This window comes from Leptidea sinapis, chromosome 35 (assembly GCF_905404315.1).
Source record: "Leptidea sinapis chromosome 35, ilLepSina1.1, whole genome shotgun sequence".
In the NCBI taxonomy this organism is placed as follows: Eukaryota; Metazoa; Arthropoda; class Insecta; order Lepidoptera; family Pieridae; genus Leptidea; species Leptidea sinapis.
In genome coordinates this window covers 8182225-8202991 of record NC_066299.1, presented here as the reverse complement: position 1 = coordinate 8202991, position 20767 = coordinate 8182225, and the positions used below count along the sequence as shown (strand labels likewise).

At 35.1% G+C, this 20767-nt stretch overlaps 1 protein-coding gene across 4 annotated transcripts in view; it reads right to left on the bottom strand.

The window, feature by feature from the left end:
- Positions 1–1352: 1352 nt before the first annotated feature.
- LOC126975196 (transcription initiation factor TFIID subunit 4) overlaps positions 1353–20767 on the bottom strand; it is a 70375-nt gene continuing 50960 nt past the window's right edge. For 3 of the 4 annotated variants that reach the window (XM_050822966.1, XM_050822968.1, XM_050822969.1), the window contains exons 4-14: positions 14584–14831; positions 13746–13874; positions 13335–13493; positions 11838–12001; positions 10840–10906; positions 9849–10065; positions 8627–8805; positions 6903–7046; positions 5749–5827; positions 4239–4470; positions 1353–3608 (exon numbers count right to left, since the gene is read on the bottom strand). In XM_050822966.1, coding sequence (XP_050678923.1) covers positions 3407–3608; positions 4239–4470; positions 5749–5827; positions 6903–7046; positions 8627–8805; positions 9849–10065; positions 10840–10906; positions 11838–12001; positions 13335–13493; positions 13746–13874; positions 14584–14831 — 1820 coding nt within the window. In that variant the 3' untranslated portion in view covers positions 1353–3406. The remainder of the gene's footprint in view (positions 3609–4238; positions 4471–5748; positions 5828–6902; positions 7047–8626; positions 8806–9848; positions 10066–10839; positions 10907–11837; positions 12002–13334; positions 13494–13745; positions 13875–14583; positions 14832–20767) is intronic. The other variant, XM_050822967.1, reaches the window with a different exon arrangement.

Sequence of the window (20767 nt, the reverse complement as noted above, 5' to 3'; positions counted from 1 at the left end):
TATTTTGGATACGGGGTATCTATTTCTGAAATATTAAGTTGTTTAGTTAGGCGCTGTGCCGTAGCTACGTACGACAACTTCGTCGCTCCCCGCAGCACCACCCGCTGCCCGCTGACATCTTAGTGCCCCGACCCCCGTCGTCTGTCACCCCGTGGGACGGTCGCGCACGAAGTTGTCGCGCTATAGTTACAGCTACACTCATTATGGTGAGAGCGGGCCTTTACGCCGAATGACGTCACGCGCGCAACTCGCATGAAATATTTAGATGATGCACAAAAAGTAGGTCTAACTTATACAATCATAAAAGCCATTGTCCCAATCTATCCTGAGCTATACCCCCTTATTCATAATAGTCTGCTAACTTAAAGCATTGCTAATTCTCACTCTGTCATCCTCTATTGACCTAAGTCAGAATGAGAAAAAACACTCGTTAGCGGCTGTTTAAAGTTAGTGGACCATTATGAATAAGGGGGTTAGTCTCCATTTGTTTAAATATTCAAATATACAAACATATTTTTTTTTTGTTAATTTGAGCATTTTATCAAAGCACCAAGAATATTGACACAAATAAAAGTCATTGCAATCTTGTTAGGCATTGTACGCACACAAAGAACGAAGGTGAATGAAATTCAACTTTAGATGTCTTTTTTATTTTCACCGACCTCGCTACACATAGACTTACAACAGACTAGCGTATAGACAACGGAGATACAGCAAGATACAAAAGGAAAGCGAATCTATTATTATTACAACAGATTTTGATTGACATGTCGTAAACAGTCAGCCACGCTTAATTAGCTCCATAGTATTTTAAATGTTAAAGCAAGCTAACGCACACATTTGCCAATATAAATTGGTCACGTATTGTTGGGCTGTCAGGTCGGACTATACGCTAGTGTATTTTAAGTCTATGGCTTTTATCGTTGTCATTCGTTATGTGTAGACCCGGCTTTAAAGAAATAAGTGACTTTATAGGGGTCATAGTTTTCCTTCACCTAATTATCTTTATTTGTAAAATATTATAATAGCGCTGATTCTGGCGTCGATTCTCGAAACATCTAACAGTCAATAATTATCGTACACGTAATTTTGAGCGAACTTTATACAAAAACACAGACTCTTTACACAAGTTAAGCTCAATTAATTTGACAGACAGAAATCTATACAAAACAACTTTTATACAGATTCTAAGACCTAGTTAATCGCATATTTAGCTAGCGATAGTTGAAATAGAAATATATTAAAATAATGAATATTGCTATGATCTAATAAATTCTAAGGCAACGACGACAGTTACAATAAAACTTTAGACTCTCAACGTGTATTTACATATTAAATGTATTATATAAGTATCAATAGGCATCTAGTTAATTATTGCTAATGAATACTAACAATATAAATATGCAGTTTCTTTTATAAGCTGATTGATTTTAGAATATCTTGAGTATCATTCTAAATAATTCAATATATAAAATTATTAATAACAAATCCATGGCACACTATCATCATTGGAACAGAAATTATTTTAATTCTCATTATTACTATTTTTCATATACAAAGGCTACTTAGCATATCTTAACTGTATGGTAACTTATAGTACACACAGTACATTAACCGTAACAAAACGTAAACGTAAAAAAAAAAAATTTGCTGAAAAGCTTATTAATAAAATTATGTAAGAATCTAGGTGCAAAAATGTCATGAACTCTATGCCCGCGAGCCAATTTTTATGTCATAAAGTTTATGAGAATAAGTACAAAGCGGTTTCGTCTAACAATTAATATAAAAAATAATATAAACAGATAATTTCTGTCCCTCGCCTAGAGAATCATCATTTTATAACACCGCGGGCATTCAACGTTTGATATTACTGTTATAATTGAAAACGAAGGGCAATATTATTATGTTTATAGAAAATATAAATTGCTTTTAAGTCTTTTGATTACACATGGCTTATAAATTTGCAATGTATATACCTAATTTGTATAACAAGATCAAAATACTATTTATCAGGACAGCAAATCATTTTTCATACATATATAAATATATTATAATAATTTATAATTATAAAATACACTTTGTATGTTAAGTATAATAGCATTTTACGAATTAAGCATTCATTGTAATTATCCTATTTTATACAGGCTCATTGTATGTTCAATTAAAAATTAATGTTTAATCTATACTTATAGTAAAATCGTAATCGTGTCATTAAATATAAAAAAAGAGTTGAACTGAGGCCAAAAAATCTTTTTACAATTTTTTCTGTTTGTTTTAATTCAGAAACAGCGGGTAAAGCATTTCTTAATCTTCTGCCAAACTTCTAAAAGTTCATTCAACTTCTTCTTAGATGACGCATTTCATTCACCGTAAAATGATCCGTATGAATAGAGCTGCGTCCGAGTTTAATCGGACTTTGTTTACATAATATACGAGTAGCGTCTTCATCACTCGGATGTACGGTGGGATTATACATTCAGGTCGGACCGCATTAGAGCAGCCCCGCGCGGCGCTTCGCTTCACGTCGCTCGACGGGTCCTATCGCATTACAACTGCAGTAAGCGGCAGCTCGCGTCGTTTTTATACTAGTTCGCGCGCGAGCAACATTACAAGATGAGCGATAGTGATGAGGATTTGATCATTATTTCTTTGTAGTGTGCAGAAGAAGAACGAATTATGGAAGAGAAAAAAAGTAATGAGAAATAGTTTGCTGACATACCAAGGTCACGCTATCAAGAAGGCGAATTTATTTCCTCGCTGTTTTAGTTACTCTGCACGATTGCACACTTACTTCAGAATGTCGAAGACAAAATTCAAAAACTTAGCAATTAACAATATGTATACTGAAGTGACGTGCCGCTTGTTGTGTCATACTGAACGTCGCTGCGCATCAAAATGTTCTTTCCGAGGCAAAACTATCGCACATGCCAAATGATTGAAATAGTATTTAGACACTTTGTGCCGCGCAGTGCCGCTGTAATGCGATCCGGCCTTAAACCTTAACACGTAAACCGAGAAAACAACATTTACAGTAATCATCGCGTGTGCGTTCTGTTCTAATCAGGGAGTGGTTAGATCGCTTTCGCACATTTTAAAAACAATGTCCCTGTATAAAAACTTCGGATATTTTTATAAGTAACACGATTATCACACATTTAAATAAAATACTTTTTAAAACGATCAAAACGGGTGTAGTTTTAACTGAATTTTAACACGACTAACTATTGTGGTAATATCGCAATCCCCTCGGCTACGACCGTCCTAATTGGAAAATTAACTGTACGTCGGAATAAATATACACTTTAAACATCAATGATTTAAATTCAGTTATAACTGCACGCGCTTTAATCAATTAAATATTAATTCAGCAATTTTTCTAAATATTATTTTTTATATCAGGTACCATTCATAGCACGCTTTCTCTCTGCGAGACGTCGTTCTGCGGCGAGGGAGGGTCGGAGGGAGAGGGCGCCGTCCGCACGATGGCGGGGTTCCTGTTCCTCTGGGGGAGGGAGCCCATCGTTATCGGAGTGTCGTCATCATCTTCTTCCAGGTCCTCGTCTATTGGAGTGAGTACGTCCAGGGGCTGAGGAGCGTCCTCTTGTTTTCTGATAAAAATATAAATATATACATGAAAAAATGTGGCTTAAAACCACGAAGCCTTTTAGAAAAGACTTGATGGTGAATGCAAAAAAGCCGGAATAAGTAGAGAAAACCATAGAATATTAAAAAATCTCGATCATTCATTAGGCCTACATTTCTGTAAACATTTACCATAGTAATGTATATTTTTTTTACACCATCAAAAAGAAAACTTTTTTGAAAAAGCTGATATTTTGTGAAATTTCAAATCAAAGATGTTACAGTGAATCTGGGATATGAAAAGGTGGTAAATTTTCACCAAATTTCGTAGAATTTTCTTTTTTTATAATATAAAAATAAAAAACCAAAAAATCTGTTTTTTTGAATTCATATAAATTTTAAGGTAATGTAAAAAGAGTGCAAATGCAAAAGTTGTAGATAGGACTTGAAGTTTCCCCAACACCGATATAAACCATTTTTTACCTTTAACACCGCCACTTTTCTACACCTCAGATCGCCCGTAATTTATTTTCCTTTCATTTTTGTTATATTCTCTATCTTTTCCAATGGGTTTCATCCTACTACTATTATTCCTTTTGGTTTCAGAAATTATTGACCCTGGTGTACTGAATTTAAGGTTTCACTTTTTTGCATACCTTCTAAACATAGGCGCAGCGAATGACGTCAGCGTGGAAGCTAGGAAGAACGCAGAGGCCATGTAGAATGACGCGTCATAATTTCTGGTCGCGTCGTAGACGGCGCCCGCTAGCGGAGATCCAATAATAGCGGCCGCACCACGGAACAGTATGAGAAGACCGAACGCGTTCGTCAGTTTGTCCAGCCCGAGCAGATCCACGAGGATTATAGACGTGAGGGAAATATAGCCCGCTGGAACATACAACGCTGACTGTTAATGCATATATGAAACAACACAACAGTTTAAGTCAAATTTACGTATTTTTAATCCACGTTCATCGATATCAGCGATACGAATCATCAATCAGCCACCATTCGAAAGAGAAATGCCTCTTAATGCATGAGAAGAACCAACAAGAAACTCAGCCAGAGTTTCTCTTATTTTAAATATTCAAATGGCATTACAAATAAAATATAAACCGGTGACATACTTTATTAACCTTACCTTTACCATACCAAGTAAACTTTTTCTAACAATTATTTAGAAAAATTGAAACACATCTGTTTGTTTATTTTCTGGGATCCTACTTCGCCCCCGAGTAATAGGCCTTACAATCATGTAATGCCTATTACTCGGGGGCGAAGTAGGATCATGTCATTAATCATCAGATTAATGACATCAAAAAGAATTCTAAAGGAATCCACTTTGAGAAAATAAATGCCTTTTACAAGTTACTATTTGCGCATTATATTTAATTTTATAACTGCCGTTATTACTGGAAATTTTATTAATTCCTGTACATGAGGTATATGATTTAAGATATACCTATTATGAGGCAACAGTCAATATATTCGTAGTAGGGATGAAAGACGTATCGAAGTTATCATCAGAGATCATCATTAATAATATTTTAAAGACCAATAATTTATTTTCGCAAAAAAACATTTTCAAGTGAAAACTTGTTTTAGCGGCGTTGAGCACTTTTCTTAAGATGGGTAAATGGTAATGGTAAAATGTTAAAATCGCGTCAGTAGGTACACATGACCTGATCGAAAATTTGTAAGACAGTCGTTGAAATTATGGATGAAAGTTGATTTTCCTGAGAGATAAACTCTATAATGTACAATAATTGTAATGTTTCTGAAGTGTAAAATTTTTTACGTAGTATAAATTGTCTTTTTTGTGTAGGATAGCGCAATAAATGAATATTGTATTTAACCATATAAATGCTAGTACTTTTATTTGGATAAATAAGGCGATTTATGCGAAATTATTCCATAACCATTCCAAAATATTGAACAATGCACAACGTTAATGTTCAAGTTTTCACTTTGACGTTTTCAGTCCCTCTGAAAAATTTACGCATCTAATGTTAAAAGTACAGCTTTAATTACACGCGTTTGAATCCCTTAAAAAGTATTTTATTTGAATAATATAGAAATTAAAAAAAAAATACAGAGAATAAGCAAACATAAATTTAGGATAACATCTCTTTAAGTTAAGAAATATTTGAAATACAATTTACTTACATATAGCTATACCGAAAGCGATGGCCACAGCCACATATGAAGCGTACGAATAACAGAATGGAATCACACCAACTGAAATCTGAAAAAATAATATTTTAAAAAAGCCTGTTTTAGGTAATCAGTCGTGGTGTCACTAGCTGTGTGTCGTTGATAAATCTATAATTAGATTCTATCCCCCAAGGGACAGGTAGAGTTGTAGAGTATAAACAGTACAGTAGTAGTACAGTGATTTTAATTTAGATATTTTCTCTTTTTGAATTTATTATGAATCTTTATGGAAGAAGAGCCACAAACTAACTTCACAAGAATCATAGAAGCGTTGCGACCTTTGAGTTGTACGCACTATTTGATGGTTGATTCGTGATAACGACTAGCTGCCCTAGCCAGGATGATTCAATCTATTGACCCCTGGTGATTCGGATGTGCATTAGCGGTTTCCTCACCACCTTGATAATCCTTTCACCCGTTTCTTATAAAAAATCCAAAGTTTGGTAGGCCGTGATAGAAAGTTCTTTAAAAACCGCACTGTGGATAAACGCTAGTTATCCAAATGGTTAGAATGATAGTTAAGTATGCACGTGAGCTGCGATGGTGGAATTGGCAGCGGGAGTCAGATAAAAAGCTCCTTGCGACATTCTGACATGATAATGCAGCAGAAGAAACACGAGTCGAAGCTTGTGTAAGGTGTGTGTAACGGATAGACCATGTTTATACAATATGATGACAGATAGATGACAGCTGGCAAAAATTGCGTTCCATTCCTTTATTAATTATTGTTCCTATACATTTCAGTTTATGTTGTGTTTAATGATGTTTTGGCTACACAGTTTTGTAAAAGAAAAAGATAAACTCCATTTTAGGCGTCGTTATTGTAAGGTCACTGACGTTGTTATAGTTAGCTCACTGTTTAATATACCACGTGTGTAAGCCATGTTTAAATATTTTTTTTTGTAATAACACCGTGACAGTACACCAATTGTTATACAATCTTTTTGTCCACATATAAACCTAACTGTATTTATAATTTTAAATAAATTATCAACAGAGCGGTTCATGAATCAATATTGTCGATGGTAGGTACTATCAATGCTCTGTGATTGATTCATCTGGTGTTACAAGAGAGATTGTCTGCCCCTTACATAGTAAAACCTTACCGTAGCAATAATAAGGCAGATATTATTCAACAACAAGGAGTCCATCCAGGGAAAGTCCGCCACCCAGCCACAAGCAATACGACCGATAGTGTTCGTGATGCCGATTATAGACAACAGGAACGAAGCCTTCGACTCGTCCACGTGCTGGAAATATAACGATAACCATAATAATAATAATTAATCTTTATTTGTTGCAAAACTAGGATAGCCCGTGACAGGGGGGGGGTGTCAGTCTCTTATGCAATGTAAAATGACAAAGAAAACAAACATCAACATATTTTAAGGTAAGTGACTTACATTAAATGTCGGATTAGCAACTAATGATGACAACAATAACCATTGTTTAAATATATTATTAAAATAAATAAGATTAAGTTGTAAATATCACTAAGTACTTATATTAAATAATTATATTTGTGTATGTCCTTTATAGTCGTAACAGCATGTATATTTTGTTTCAGGTATAAGAAAATAAAACTTGTTTCAATCTTTAGCACCGATCACTACCATTAAAATTAGTAAACAAATACTCTAAGCTTGGTGGTCTACCTTAACGTGACATTGGCAATCTTGTGGTATACCTTCCACAGGAGCCATAGTAAGAAGAATAGAATAGAATAATAACCATTTTATAACTATGAATGACAGACTTATAATGTCTCATTAATAAACGCAATGTAAAGTTACTCTAAGTTTAAAATTACTTCTCCCTGTCATGTAATTATGCAGTAACAAAGGAAAGGTAAAGTTTGCTAGTTAAATGCAAAAATGGGCGATGGTCTCTTTTCACATTGAATTCTCAAATGTGAAAAGGACCAGGTCCTTATATAAGCAGCTAATTGACATGTCCATAATTATAGATCATTTCGCTCTATCCAACAGTTTTTTAATATTGTTTAACTTTGTATTAACTTTAATGCGCGTTTATTAATAATCGAAATTCGATTCGATTCTATTATAAATAATAACTAATATAATGTTATGTATTAAATTTCAATATTCACCAGTGGGAGGCTTCTTTGCACATAGCTAGTGAAATTACTGGGCAAATGAGACTTAACATCTTATGTCTCAAGGCGACGAGCGCAGTAATTGTAGTGCTGCTCAAAATTTTTCGGATTCTTCAAGAATCCTGAACGAAATTGCATTGTAATGGGCAAGGCGTATCAATTACCATGAGCTGAACGTTCTGCTCGTCTCGTCCCTTATTTTCATTGAAAAAAAAAATTTAATTACTTCTTTAAGTAAAGGATTCTGTAATTGTACTTAAATCTCTTGTACAAAATGGATCAAAGTGTACTTTTGTAGGTATTTCATATTATTATATTCAAATATGTCATTAATAAATTAAGCATTTCATTTAAAATCTTTGTTCAATAGATTTGCTTTCTATATTGGCCGTTGCCCCGTTCAATGTTAGCGACCGACCCATAGGTCGTCAATGTTTTCTCAAAAACGGTAGGTATATAAAATATTAGATCATTTAATACGTCTAGATAGACTATGCTGCAAAAACACCAACAAACAAAAATGAGTTTAGAATTAAGAAATAGACACACTTATGCAAACAAATACAAATCGCGAGTGTAAGACGTAGCTTGTCACGCACATTAAAGTCTTAAACCTGACCTGTTTATATTGGTTGTCAAACAGCAAGAGACTCTATCTAGACGTATAAATTATATGAGATAATAATTATAAAAGTAAATCCCACAAACACTCACATTCATAACAGCAGCGTCAACGATATAAACAAAAGGCACGTAGAGACCAGCCATGCCAAATACGTTGGACACTCCGATCAACATGAAGGCGGGGTCGCGCAGCAAGCTGGTGTCCAACATCGACGACAGCGCCGCCTTGAACGACGCCGGCAGGCGGAAACACGGGCACAGCGCGTACTCTGGAGTCATGGTTATATGAGAGGGGGCAGCACTCACGTGATGTGACATCCGATACGGTCAAATTATTAAAACTTTTGTCCAACAAAAGTTTTAGTGACTATTCCGAAATTGAACTTTTTAAACATTGCAAAATTTTACCGGTGCAGGTACTGATAAAATATTCAATTTTAAAAATATACTTTTTTAATACTAAATACTGGGATAAAGTACAACATCCTGTATGCACGGGCCGTCACTCGGGGCCGCTTATGCGCTCCGAGCGCGCTCAATAGATATGGCGAACGAACGAATGCTTGCCTAGTTCCTCGCCTAATTAATGAATTACACACTGATGTATGGAACTGTATAAATCCTCGTAATATTAAGAAAAAACTGAAAAGAAGTCACTCAAACTAAATATATACGAGTATACAAAATTTATTTAACTGGCACTAATGTTCTGTAGTTAACGTACCTAGATTTAACTTTTGTTAGCATATATTACAAACCCGTATGGTTTTCTGATGCTAGCTTTAAGTATTTTCTTTTGTAAACATTAATGTAAATAAATAAAAAAAATAAAAAAAGATGCGTTGCCGGCCTTTAAGGTGGGTGTGGGAGTATGCTCTATACTTGAAGGTCGTCGTCGGCCCTGAGTCGTATCGGTTCGGGAAAACTGCAGGTAATTGATTCCAAATAATGGCAAAACATCTATACGTTGATTGCCAGACGTCAAAATCATGCTTGTTATTGTTATGGTTATATATATAATAATAATAGCATAACATATACCTACTTTTAAACATATTATATTATCTATCCACAATATTATTCACTTTTTATTAGCTTTACCTGTATTACCTACGTATTTGCAAACGAAATCATTTAACGTAATTTTCCGTTTTATTTTAAAATTCAAGACCAAAGACAATACAATATATTTATCACTAGCAGTGTATCTTACCAGGATCAACATCCTTTATTGAGATAAAAGTCAATACAGATAGGATATAAGGAAAAGATAGTGCCTTTTAATTGTAAATGCTTTTGATGCTATACAAACCTTCCTGTCTCTCCAAATCTCCAGTTTGCCTACTCTGTGGCAAACTAAGCACAGAATTTCTGTATCCTTGTAGAGACTTCTGACTCTGGTATTGTGGCAGGTTCAACACAGAGCCGGAATAAAATATGTCCTTCCTAGACATCGGCCGCACCATTCTAGAAGGTTCTTTAACGACCGCCACAGATAACTTGGAGTTATATACGCCGCTTTCTGTATCCTGAAAAAAATTAACATTTTATCGAATATATACTCCACAAATTATTAAATATGTTCTAAACTTTAGAATATTTGAAAATAAAAAAATACAAACTTTCTTTTTCATGTTAAATGGAAGTTAAAATTTTAACTTTACTTTTTACTCTACACTCAAAATTTTGAGTGTAGAGTATATCAGGCCCTAATATTATGATGAGAAAAATATTTGAATTTTATTTATGCTAGCTTGTTTGATCCAATAATTTACGTAGAAGTTTTACCTACTGGTAAAGCCTCCCACTGGAGGCTCCTTTGCGCAAGATGCCGGCTAGATTATGAGTACCACAACGGCGCCTATTTCTGCAGTAATGTGTAAGCATTACTGTGTTTCGTTCTGAAGGGCGCCGTAGATAGTGAAATTACTGGGCAAATGAGACTTAACATCTTATGTCTCAAGGTGACGAGCGCCGCTCAAAATTTTTGAGGGTTTTCAAGAATCCTGAGCAGCACTGCATAGTACCTATTACAATGCAGTGCCGCTCACGTGCAGTGCAGGGCGCATTAATTACCATTATTTGATCGTCGTACTCGTCTCGTCCCTTATTTTCATAAAAAGAAAAACAACAATGTTTAATACAGGTTGTATTAGATGTTTTAATGTTTGAAAACAAACATAGACACAAGATTTCGTAACTTAAAGTTATAGTGAATTTAAGAATAAATAAGTACAAATTGATTTAATTAAAAACATTTCCATATAAATTAGTAGATACCACAATGTGATATTAAAACTTACATCGTTTCTATGGCTCCCGATAGAGGTTTTGGACGTTGCTTTAATTGCAGCTAAGGACGGTTTAAATCTGTGAATAGGTATAAATCAAACGTTAATATCGTTATTACTAAGTTGGAATTGCTTGCGGTCGCGAATCACAGGATTCTTGATATAAAACACTGGCGCTTACGTTTTTCCCTCAGCGTCATGAGCGTAAAATTATTGTATTTCAATACTAGTATATGATATGTATTAGGTCAATAATGAAAATAATTTTCTGTGCTTCGCGACCGGTGTATAGTTTTATTAAACACTTTAAATATTTACAAGCCTTATGCTATTTAAACTGAAAAACATGCAATATTAATATTATATGATTAATGAATGAATACACTTGGTTTAATTCTTTACTAATTAATACATTTGGTTTAGAATTAAAGCAATACATATCAAAATATAGAAATAAGGATACATGCTTAATTTTGAAAGAATTGATGAGGAAATCTGATGATAATTCATGCGAGAAAGCGGGAGACTTCACGAAGCAACGGTTATAAACATGCGAAGAAATAGGGGCTGGCGGCCATCTTAGTGACGTCATCGTAACGTCAGTTTCAGTCATACACTTCAAAACTCATCCAGAAATAGTATAGAAGCATTTTCAAAGTCGACGGTGGTTATATTATTTAGAATTTACTATCACACAATGACGTTCTATACGTACGTCATTGCATATACACGACATCATACAGTTAAAAGTTCCATCTTCTTTCACCAAAGTTATGTTGTTGTCGTTCTAGAAATTTCTAACACTGCTGTTGTAAAAATATCTATCTGCAAGTTTTCTATACACTTAATCCATTTTTCTTGCTCATACGTGTACTTTTCAAGTATATTATAGGTACTTACATAATATGTAATTGAAACTCAGACATGCATTATTGAATATTTACCAGTTCCCACGCCATAAGCAGATCCCACCACCTGGTAGCAAGCACCTGTATACATAATCGCTATACCTATCGGTTGCTGACCTATCGCCGGTGCTGTGTTTGCGCTGTCTGTCGAAGAACGGCACGGAGCCATTCTTGGGCAGACCCGGCGCTTGGGCGCTGAACGCTGGAGACGACACGTTACGGGATATCTGTGTTGGTTGAAGCGGAATGGCTTTGCCATTTTCGCTCTGAAATAAATAGTAATAATATGTTAAGGTAAGCTATTATGGCCAGAGATTTCACAGGCTACATCAGGAAAGCGCCATGGAAATAGTTTGTGGAAGCCCCAAGTAACCCGATCATACCCTTCTGATCTGCCGAGTGAAGGCTACTTCAAACAGTCGTTGAGAGCGCTAGACTTGAGCTAATTAAGGGCTGCGCCCTACCTTAAATTGCTTAGCAAGATATTGAACTATTTAACAATTCTATATCAATCACGTTGAAATAAATGTCTTTAAATTCAGGTTATGATCTAGCGAATGAGTGATGTGGAAACATGTTGTCATAGAATTTCACCGATAGGAAAAAAAACACAAAGTTGAATCATTAAATTAATATAACCCGTCAAGAATTAAAAGAAATACTTTGTATATGACTAAAATTTTGCACAGTAATTAAACTTTATTAAACGCATTACGCAAGTCGTGTCTGTGTCTGATCCAGATTTTGAAAATATCCATTGTAATAATTTAAAAAAAACACAGTGAATCACTGATCGATGACGAATGCTAAGTAATGTGTGGTCGCAAATATAAAGCATGAGATGCCATTTTAAGTCAGCGACATCTGTTGGCATGTTAACTACATTAACACACAAGTATCTTAATATATTAACTAGGCGACAAACTTTATTGCTATACCTGGTTTGCTTAGGATTATTAATAATATTTGCTAATACATAATTATTAAACATATAAGTCCTCTATGCACTCACACTTCATCCGGTTGTAATAGAACTTTGCATATCAGGTTAATACTAATTTATGAAGATTATTTCTACTCTTAAAAAAGCCAACGAAATATCCAAGATATATATGCCACAAGATGGCGCTGCTAAAGATCAACTTATTAATTTTACTTTTAAATGATCAACATAATATTAAAATTATATTCACGTTGTTCCAGTTTTTTCTGTTCTGTGGTTCCAACATACCACCACTTTGTGAGGTTAATAATATTACTTTCTGACTCCCTTCTCTCTCTTGAGTGTCGTGCGGCGTGCCAGAGTTTAACGAGTCAACATCTCCCGAGGAGGCCTCGTGTAGAGGCGAAACACGTAGAATTGTTTGAATACAAATATAGGTGGAATTAACACTCAAGAGAACTCAACACATTTGGATGATTATGGATTTCCGCAGAATAACGCCTACTTCACTAAATTTTGTCATTTCAGTTGCTTAAATGAATAGAAAAAAAATTAAGACATGGTTAATGTAAATAAGTATATTAACAAAAAGTTTAGAAAGTGTGAGGGAAATTAGGAAAAGCTATGTTAGAAGTTTAGTCCGTTTTTGGAATTACCTTTTTGAGATCCGCTTTATCATCAGTTACTTTGGCTTCAGTAATAGTAGGCAGGGTGGGTACGGTCGGCACACCTGGCATGTTGGGTACCGTCGGCACGCGAGCCAGCGCTTCCAGGTTGAGAGACGAATGGACTCCTGGATCTATGTTTAAGGGTGCCTGGAAAAAGAAGTAAACATTTGATAATATTAATAGAATAATTTGTAACCTGTTAATATATTATAACTATATTTACAATACTATGACTACATAAATTAATTAATTACATTTGATATATTGTAAATATCAACTTAAGCTTTCAAGTGAAGCAATTATTGGTAAAGGAAAACTGTATGTGAAGTGTTCGTTCGGGGTAGTAAAGGTATCAACCCAAACGTCGTACCCTCTCATTCTAATCTCAATAATTTGTACCTTCAATCTCTTTTCCATAGTACCGTCTGGCAGCTGAACAACGAAATAAGATCCCCCGATGGATCCTCTTTCCATTTGCAAGCGTTTTTCCTCGGCCATGCGTTGCAAAAGTGGTTTCTCGCCAGCACTCTGAAAAATTTGAAGGTTCAAATATTAACACAATAAAGACATTATTTAAAATACAAATCATTGTCACTTCATTATGTGTCCGCATTTATCACGGGAGAGTTCCGAAGAGCTGTTTGACCTGATTAATGCCGCCGAACTCCGCCTCCGTACGACTGTGTGGCGTTCCTCCACAGTGCGGTTTTCAGGAACTTTCTTCTACCTTCAACCAAGCGAGCTACCTTGTGCGGTGTTTCCAGGACGATACGAAATGAGTACCATCAAAAACTTTGCGCATAAAGATTTTTAAGAGGCCGGAAAGACGATGAAGCGTCGATGGAGCAATAAATTGAACCTTAATGCGTTTATTCGACGCTTTATAAGGTCAGCAACGCTCTTGTGATTTCTCTGGTGTTACAAATAGAGTATGGGCCGCGGTGATCACTTAACATCAGGTGACCATACCGGGTTAACTGCTGGTAAGTGATAATGCTCGTTTGTCCACCTTTTCAATAAAATCAATTGACAATATGCAATTACGTAGCATCCACATATTCCAGTACAATGCTGTCTGTTTAAAGTTTTACAAACGCGAATATTTTCTTATAAAGTAAGCTCTGTTCACACTAATATTTACGGATACTATTAGAAATAATACCGCAACTGCCCTTGACAGCTATTTGTTACTAAAATTACTCTTCACAACTCATTACTATATTTAAAAATAACTCACCTTGGGATACACCAACGGTCTCATGAGTGCTCCGAAAACAGCGCAATTGAGGATCAAACCGGCCAAGAGAAGGTTTGCGTTTTGCCAAGTGCCAAACTCTTGCAGTAGAATAGTGGCCAGGGGTGCAAAACTGAAGGTGCCCACTCCAGACCCGCATACTGCTATACCAGTGGCCAGAGAGCGACGGGTTTCGAAGTAGTAGCCTACTGCTACTACGGACGGCAGGTATATCATTCCGAAGCCGATTCCTGGAGACCAAATAGTCTTGTTAGTCTGAGATTTATATATATCTGTCGGTTTTCGTAGTATCACCGAAAGAAAAAACGGCTCTGCATGAATTAGTAAAGATATTTACAGACGAATATTTTTACTATTTAAAAACGCTTTAACAAAATCTTCTACGCATTCAAAAATATATACCTCAGACCTGAGATGAACGGGCGTAAGAAACTCAGCGGGCTTTTTTTAAATAAAATTTCGTTACAATAAAAGTTATTAATTAAATAGCCCCAGGGCGGTCGCTACATTTAAAGTGTGTGGTACAAATAAAGTATTTTTTTTAACCTTTAACATATTTAAACATTTTATAACAATGGGATTTTGTGACAAATATGTTTTGTGCATTTTCTGGGGTCATATTGTAAAAACAAGTACATCGTCCAAATTAAGGTTTGGATTAGAATATATAACAAGTAGGTATATAATTTCATAACAGTAGTCCCAACTCCCAGGAATCCACATAACTATAATTAGTGAGTGCCAAATTGTGATGGGCACCAATTACAATTTCGTCTCTTGTGAGTCTCTCGACCTCGGCTTCAATCACACAATCTATTCAGTTTGGACTGACACGTGACTTGTTATAAGTATAGTTAAATAAATTTTCATCATGGTAAGGAAGGCCCAAAAAGTATTCAGCATTTAGTTTTTAGTTTTACTTTAATAGTAGGAGGCATAATGATTACAAAATAAGGGGATACATTTTGTTATCGCTTCATATCTAACAGCCACATCCAAAGTTTGATTACTATACCTCTTGACAGCTAAAGAATCAAAAGGAACTGTTACGTTGATTGGGGGCTGTTTATAATTACACCAGGCCGAGAGGTAAATATCTTACGGTTACTGCGTTACATAATTTTTGTATAATAATTTGATTTAAAGAAGCTGCAACATTTGTATAAACTTGCTTGAACAGTCAGCTTTTGTTAATATTATTAATTAATTTGTTATTTTTATAATGATCTCACTCCCTCACTTCTGGGATTAATTATAGAAATTAAATTTGTGAACGACGCGTTTCTAGAACAAGTCGAAAATCCTAATATGCAATTATTGGGGTTGAGCAGTTTATCAACAGTAAAATAGATCCTGTAGATGGAGCCACAACCTGAGATTTGAACAAGACATACCAAGATTTATGAACCATGTGTCACTTGAACGGTTAACTCAGCTGGTAAGAGCGCTGGGACGGAACCCGAGAGGTCACGGGTTCAAGTCCCACATCGTTTATAAATTTAGTTTACAACTTTAATTTGTATGACATTATTAATTATAGACTTTAGTGTTATAAAGTTTTAGAGAAAATAAGGCGTGGTTAAAACAAAAAGTCTCCTAAACACGCCAAAAAACCAATTCAAAGTAAGTAAGAGCATAGATATCTGATAATGAACTGCGGCTTCAATAAACCTGTAGCTGGAAGAGATTTTATGTATTCTCCGTCTTTGAAAAGATGAAACTAACCACTTCCAAGATATCAACAAAGGTTTTTAAATCGCTTATTGAAATTATAACTCAGACCCGAGAAGAACGGGTGCATAAACTCAGCGGGCTTCTCTTTTTTAAATAAAATTGCACTTGCAAAAGCTCGTCAATTCGTCTCGTGTTTCCACACCGTGCAAGTGATTTAGTTGACAAAGCAGTGAAGTCAAGTAGGTCTGCGTTGAACGTGGTCAAATGGTTCGAGCTGATACTGGGTTGTGCCCGGTTATAAATTAATAGTAATAGTCCAAGTGTGACCGGACCTGGGCTGCCCATAAAGTAGTCGGTGGTAGACTTGAAATAGTGGCTTACTCTATACATATATGTATATTAAATAAATAAAAAAAACAGAGCAGTTAACAGTGAGCATCAATTCCATTATTTAGGTAATAATAACTACAATTAGGAAACCATAAATTTTTAAACAATTTATAGTTTTGAATACAATTTACAGTATTTAAAGGGTTACTTATTTACCACTATTATAGGAGATTTTCTTTTGATCGTTCGAAAATGAAACCGCTGGTATTGACGATGATTAAGTTCGACAAATGACTACAACTAGCTATTATCTGAAGTTTCTATTGAGCAAGACGTTTAAATTAGTGTTGAAATATCGAGATAAAAAGAAATATCTTTAAATCAAACTAAATATTCAACCTAAATCAACAGGCTATATTAACCAGTGGGAGGCTCTTTTGCACAGGAAGCCAGCTTGATTATGGGTTCCACAACGACTCCTATTTCTGCCGTGAAGCAGTAATGTGTAAACATAACAGTGTTTCAGTCTGAAGGGCGCCGTAGCTAGTGAAATTACTGGGCAAATGAGATTTAACATCTCATGTCTCAAGGTGACGAGCGCAATTGTAGTGCCGCTCAGAATTATTGGGTTTTTCAAGAATCCTGAGCGGCACTGCATTGTAATGGGTAGGGTGTATCAATTACCATCAGCTGAACGTCGTGTTCGTCTCGTCCCTTATTTTCATATTTAAAAAAAGGCTTGTCCATGCAAATATATGGATTATCCAATCGTCACTTGAGTCATACACATCATGTGTTATGATAGCGAGCTATTGAGGTAGTGAAAAACAGAACAAATAACATCTTATCGCCACGACTAAAAGTCACGAACATAGGCTTCTATTCAATAAATAACTGGACAAGTGGAAGTTGGAAGTCAGACACGCACTCACATATACAGCTATACACAAAGATAAATTCATAAACGTGTAGGTTCACACATGTCCCTTTCAGTTTTCCAATAAACTAATCTCTGTTCACTTCAGTGCACAGTCGGTCCGAGATCGAGTCCCGTCGGGTGACTTTCCGCGAATTTGAGCTAGAATTTCGGCCGCTTAAGCCCCCGCCCGTACTGCTGAAAAAGCTTTCGAGCTAACAGCATGAGGGAGGCTTTTACTCGGTAGTGGATTTCGATCTGAGTGCGAACACTGTAAAATTGTAACTGTCTTAAAATTACGGTTTATAAGATGAGAGGGTCAGCTAACAGACAAAACGAATCCCACTGGTAACAAATGAAACATTAAATAGGCCATTAAAAAAATTCATTAGGGATAAGTAGGTATTTGAATATGACGTCATATTAAGTTTACAAAAGAATGTCCTTGGTTTTTTCAACATTCCTAAATGATTGCCGTAAATTTTTTTCCAATATTTTAATCAAACATTTTTGCTCATAAAAATACACTTAATAAAATCTTAACAAAGTGAAAACTGTACGTTGAATATTTTATTTAAATAAAGGGTCCTTTGTGTTCTACAAACAATACCGAACCCAATAATAGTATTTTATGCAACAGTTGTATAAGAAGTGTCTAAAAACGTGAGTGGTGAATGAATGACGCCACGAGCGATTTTTGACTTCCGTTTATATAATTATTTACAGGAGATACACATAAAGTAGAGGTGCAGAAAAAGTAGTTTATAGAATTGTTCTCGGTATGTCTGTTTCTCTGTATGTATGTCAGTAAAACAGAAACGATTTAATTCAAATTTTGCATGGATAACAAGAGGTCGGGGCAACATATAGGCAAAAAATATATTATCATGCAATACACACATAGAAATTTTTAAAGAAAGAAAAATTATGTGTATAATTGAAACGTATGGCAGCTCTGCTGCTTATAGCAACCACGTTGACGCCGCGGGTAATAGCTAGTTAAGAATGCAAGAAACAAGCAAATATTTAAATTATAGTGCCTTTTATGGATGACTCAAACGAATATATTGGTTTAATTTTTTTGTCATGAAACAAAGCATGCCTATTGATATATAATGAGGTTAATTTTAGCATGTAGGCGAGCTACTAACATCATGTTTATTAGTGTATCATTGAGATCCATATTCACGGGGTCATACCATGAACTTTCAAAATGCTCAAATGATCACGTAACTAGCAGCAACTCTTTATTGAGACTTATTTGATTTGAGAAAAATGTACTAAAATAATTATTTTCCTATAACAAATGAAACAACATTCAAAGTCTATATTTCAGGTCTTATTTGTTTGTAAATATTTCCTCGTAAATTCACAGTTAAAATCTCTTCATAGTTTCCGTTGTTATTATATTATATATTAATGAAAATATTACGTGCTACCAAAAACAAGATTCGTCCTGTACCTGCAGTGTGGCAGAATCATGTGGTACCAAGATAAAACTGAATGTATCGCGATTAAATATTAAACTACATATCATTATTATAAAATTTTAAGATATATACAAGTTAATTTTTGTCAAAAACTTCGCCTTTGTTCAATAACAAAGTTATTAAATAAGAAACATAGTACGTAGATATAAAATTGTTTACATTAAAAAACGCACGCCGTGTAACAAAATTTTTTTTTTCAATTTGTACGCGTACGAATCCTACGCATAGATAGATTTTTTTACGTAACTGGTATAATAAATTAACTAAATAAATACAACAAATTAGTCTAGTATCTTTTAGCAAGAGTTGGGGAGTAGCAGTTTTTTTTTGTAAAAACAAGGGACGAGAACAGCAGGACGTTGAGTTGATGGTAAGTGATACGCCTTGCCTATTACAATGCAGTGCCAGGTATTAAAAGTTGCTAGTAAAAGTTGGGCCGATTGGTTCCGTGGGGTGGGATGTCAATCGCCTATTTTCTTGTTGTGTTTACATTTTTTATGTGATTTGAGTTTTTGCTACTTCCTCCATCTTTTGATAATTTATAAGCTTATACCACCAAATTTATTACGTTTAACTTTTTTATTACCAGGTTGAGTTTGTCAGGTCCGTGGCAATTGTGATTTGGAAAATCTGCCTAAGTCTCTGGGAGAAAGAAATGATTGACCTAATTTGCAGAATAAATTACCATGAATGAGTACTCTATATCACCCACAGAAACACTGTCAGTACCCCGACCCCAAAAGGGATTGACCACAAATTAAAAATACATATTAAAAAGGCCCTTAACAATAAATGGCAACGTTGATATTTTTTATGTCTTCAAAGTAGGTGCAAGGGTAAACCCTGAACAATGTCTCTATAACGAATGGACCTTGGCCTTTCGAGATTACAGATAAGTTCAGATTTTCCAATGCTAAGAAGTTCACCACATCAGAACCAAAAAAAATAACAATTCCACAAGCGGAAGGTGCCACATTGATGATGTAATTAAGGTCAACACATTTAAACTAATTTAACATTATTGTGTGTTTCCACATGTACAAACATGCAATATGTAGAATGATAACGCGTCCGACGTGACTCAGTGTTTGCAGCCCAGAGATCATAACACGAGAAACAAAGGACAGCATTGCGGTCATCGCCACAAATTGTGTGTCAGTTTCCGGGAGCGCTATATCAGATATTTCAGGAATTATTTAAATCTCAATTTGAATTTATTTTCAAAGACGAATATAATATGTAAAGCACGTGCAGAAATTTAAAAAATGTTGACTTTAGTGACTTTGTATGTGACAAGATATTTTCATCTTTTATTTTTATATTGAGGGGGCTACATGGTATCCAGGTCTCCTAATAGGAAGTGAAAACACCAAAAAAAAAATCATCTACGTAAGGCCGCCAAAAGTTTAAGATACGAAGAACTGGACTAAGTACTGCTATGTACTTAAGGATTCACAATAACTAATATAAATAAGTCTCATCAAATTAACAATATTAAATAATATTTGATTGCAATCATCCAAGGACTCCATGGCAACCTCATCTTGAAGTAGGACTACTGCACCAACACCTGAATATACACAATGAATAAATCAAAGAAACGCAAGCAAAGGTAAATACGAAAATGTATTTATGGTAGTGAATAATCTCGGCTTTTGTAAACGTACGTTTGGCAAGAACGCAAGGATGGCTCAGATATAGCAAGCTATACTGAATCTATTCTTGTTTGGAGGTTATCAATCACTTTCGTTAATAT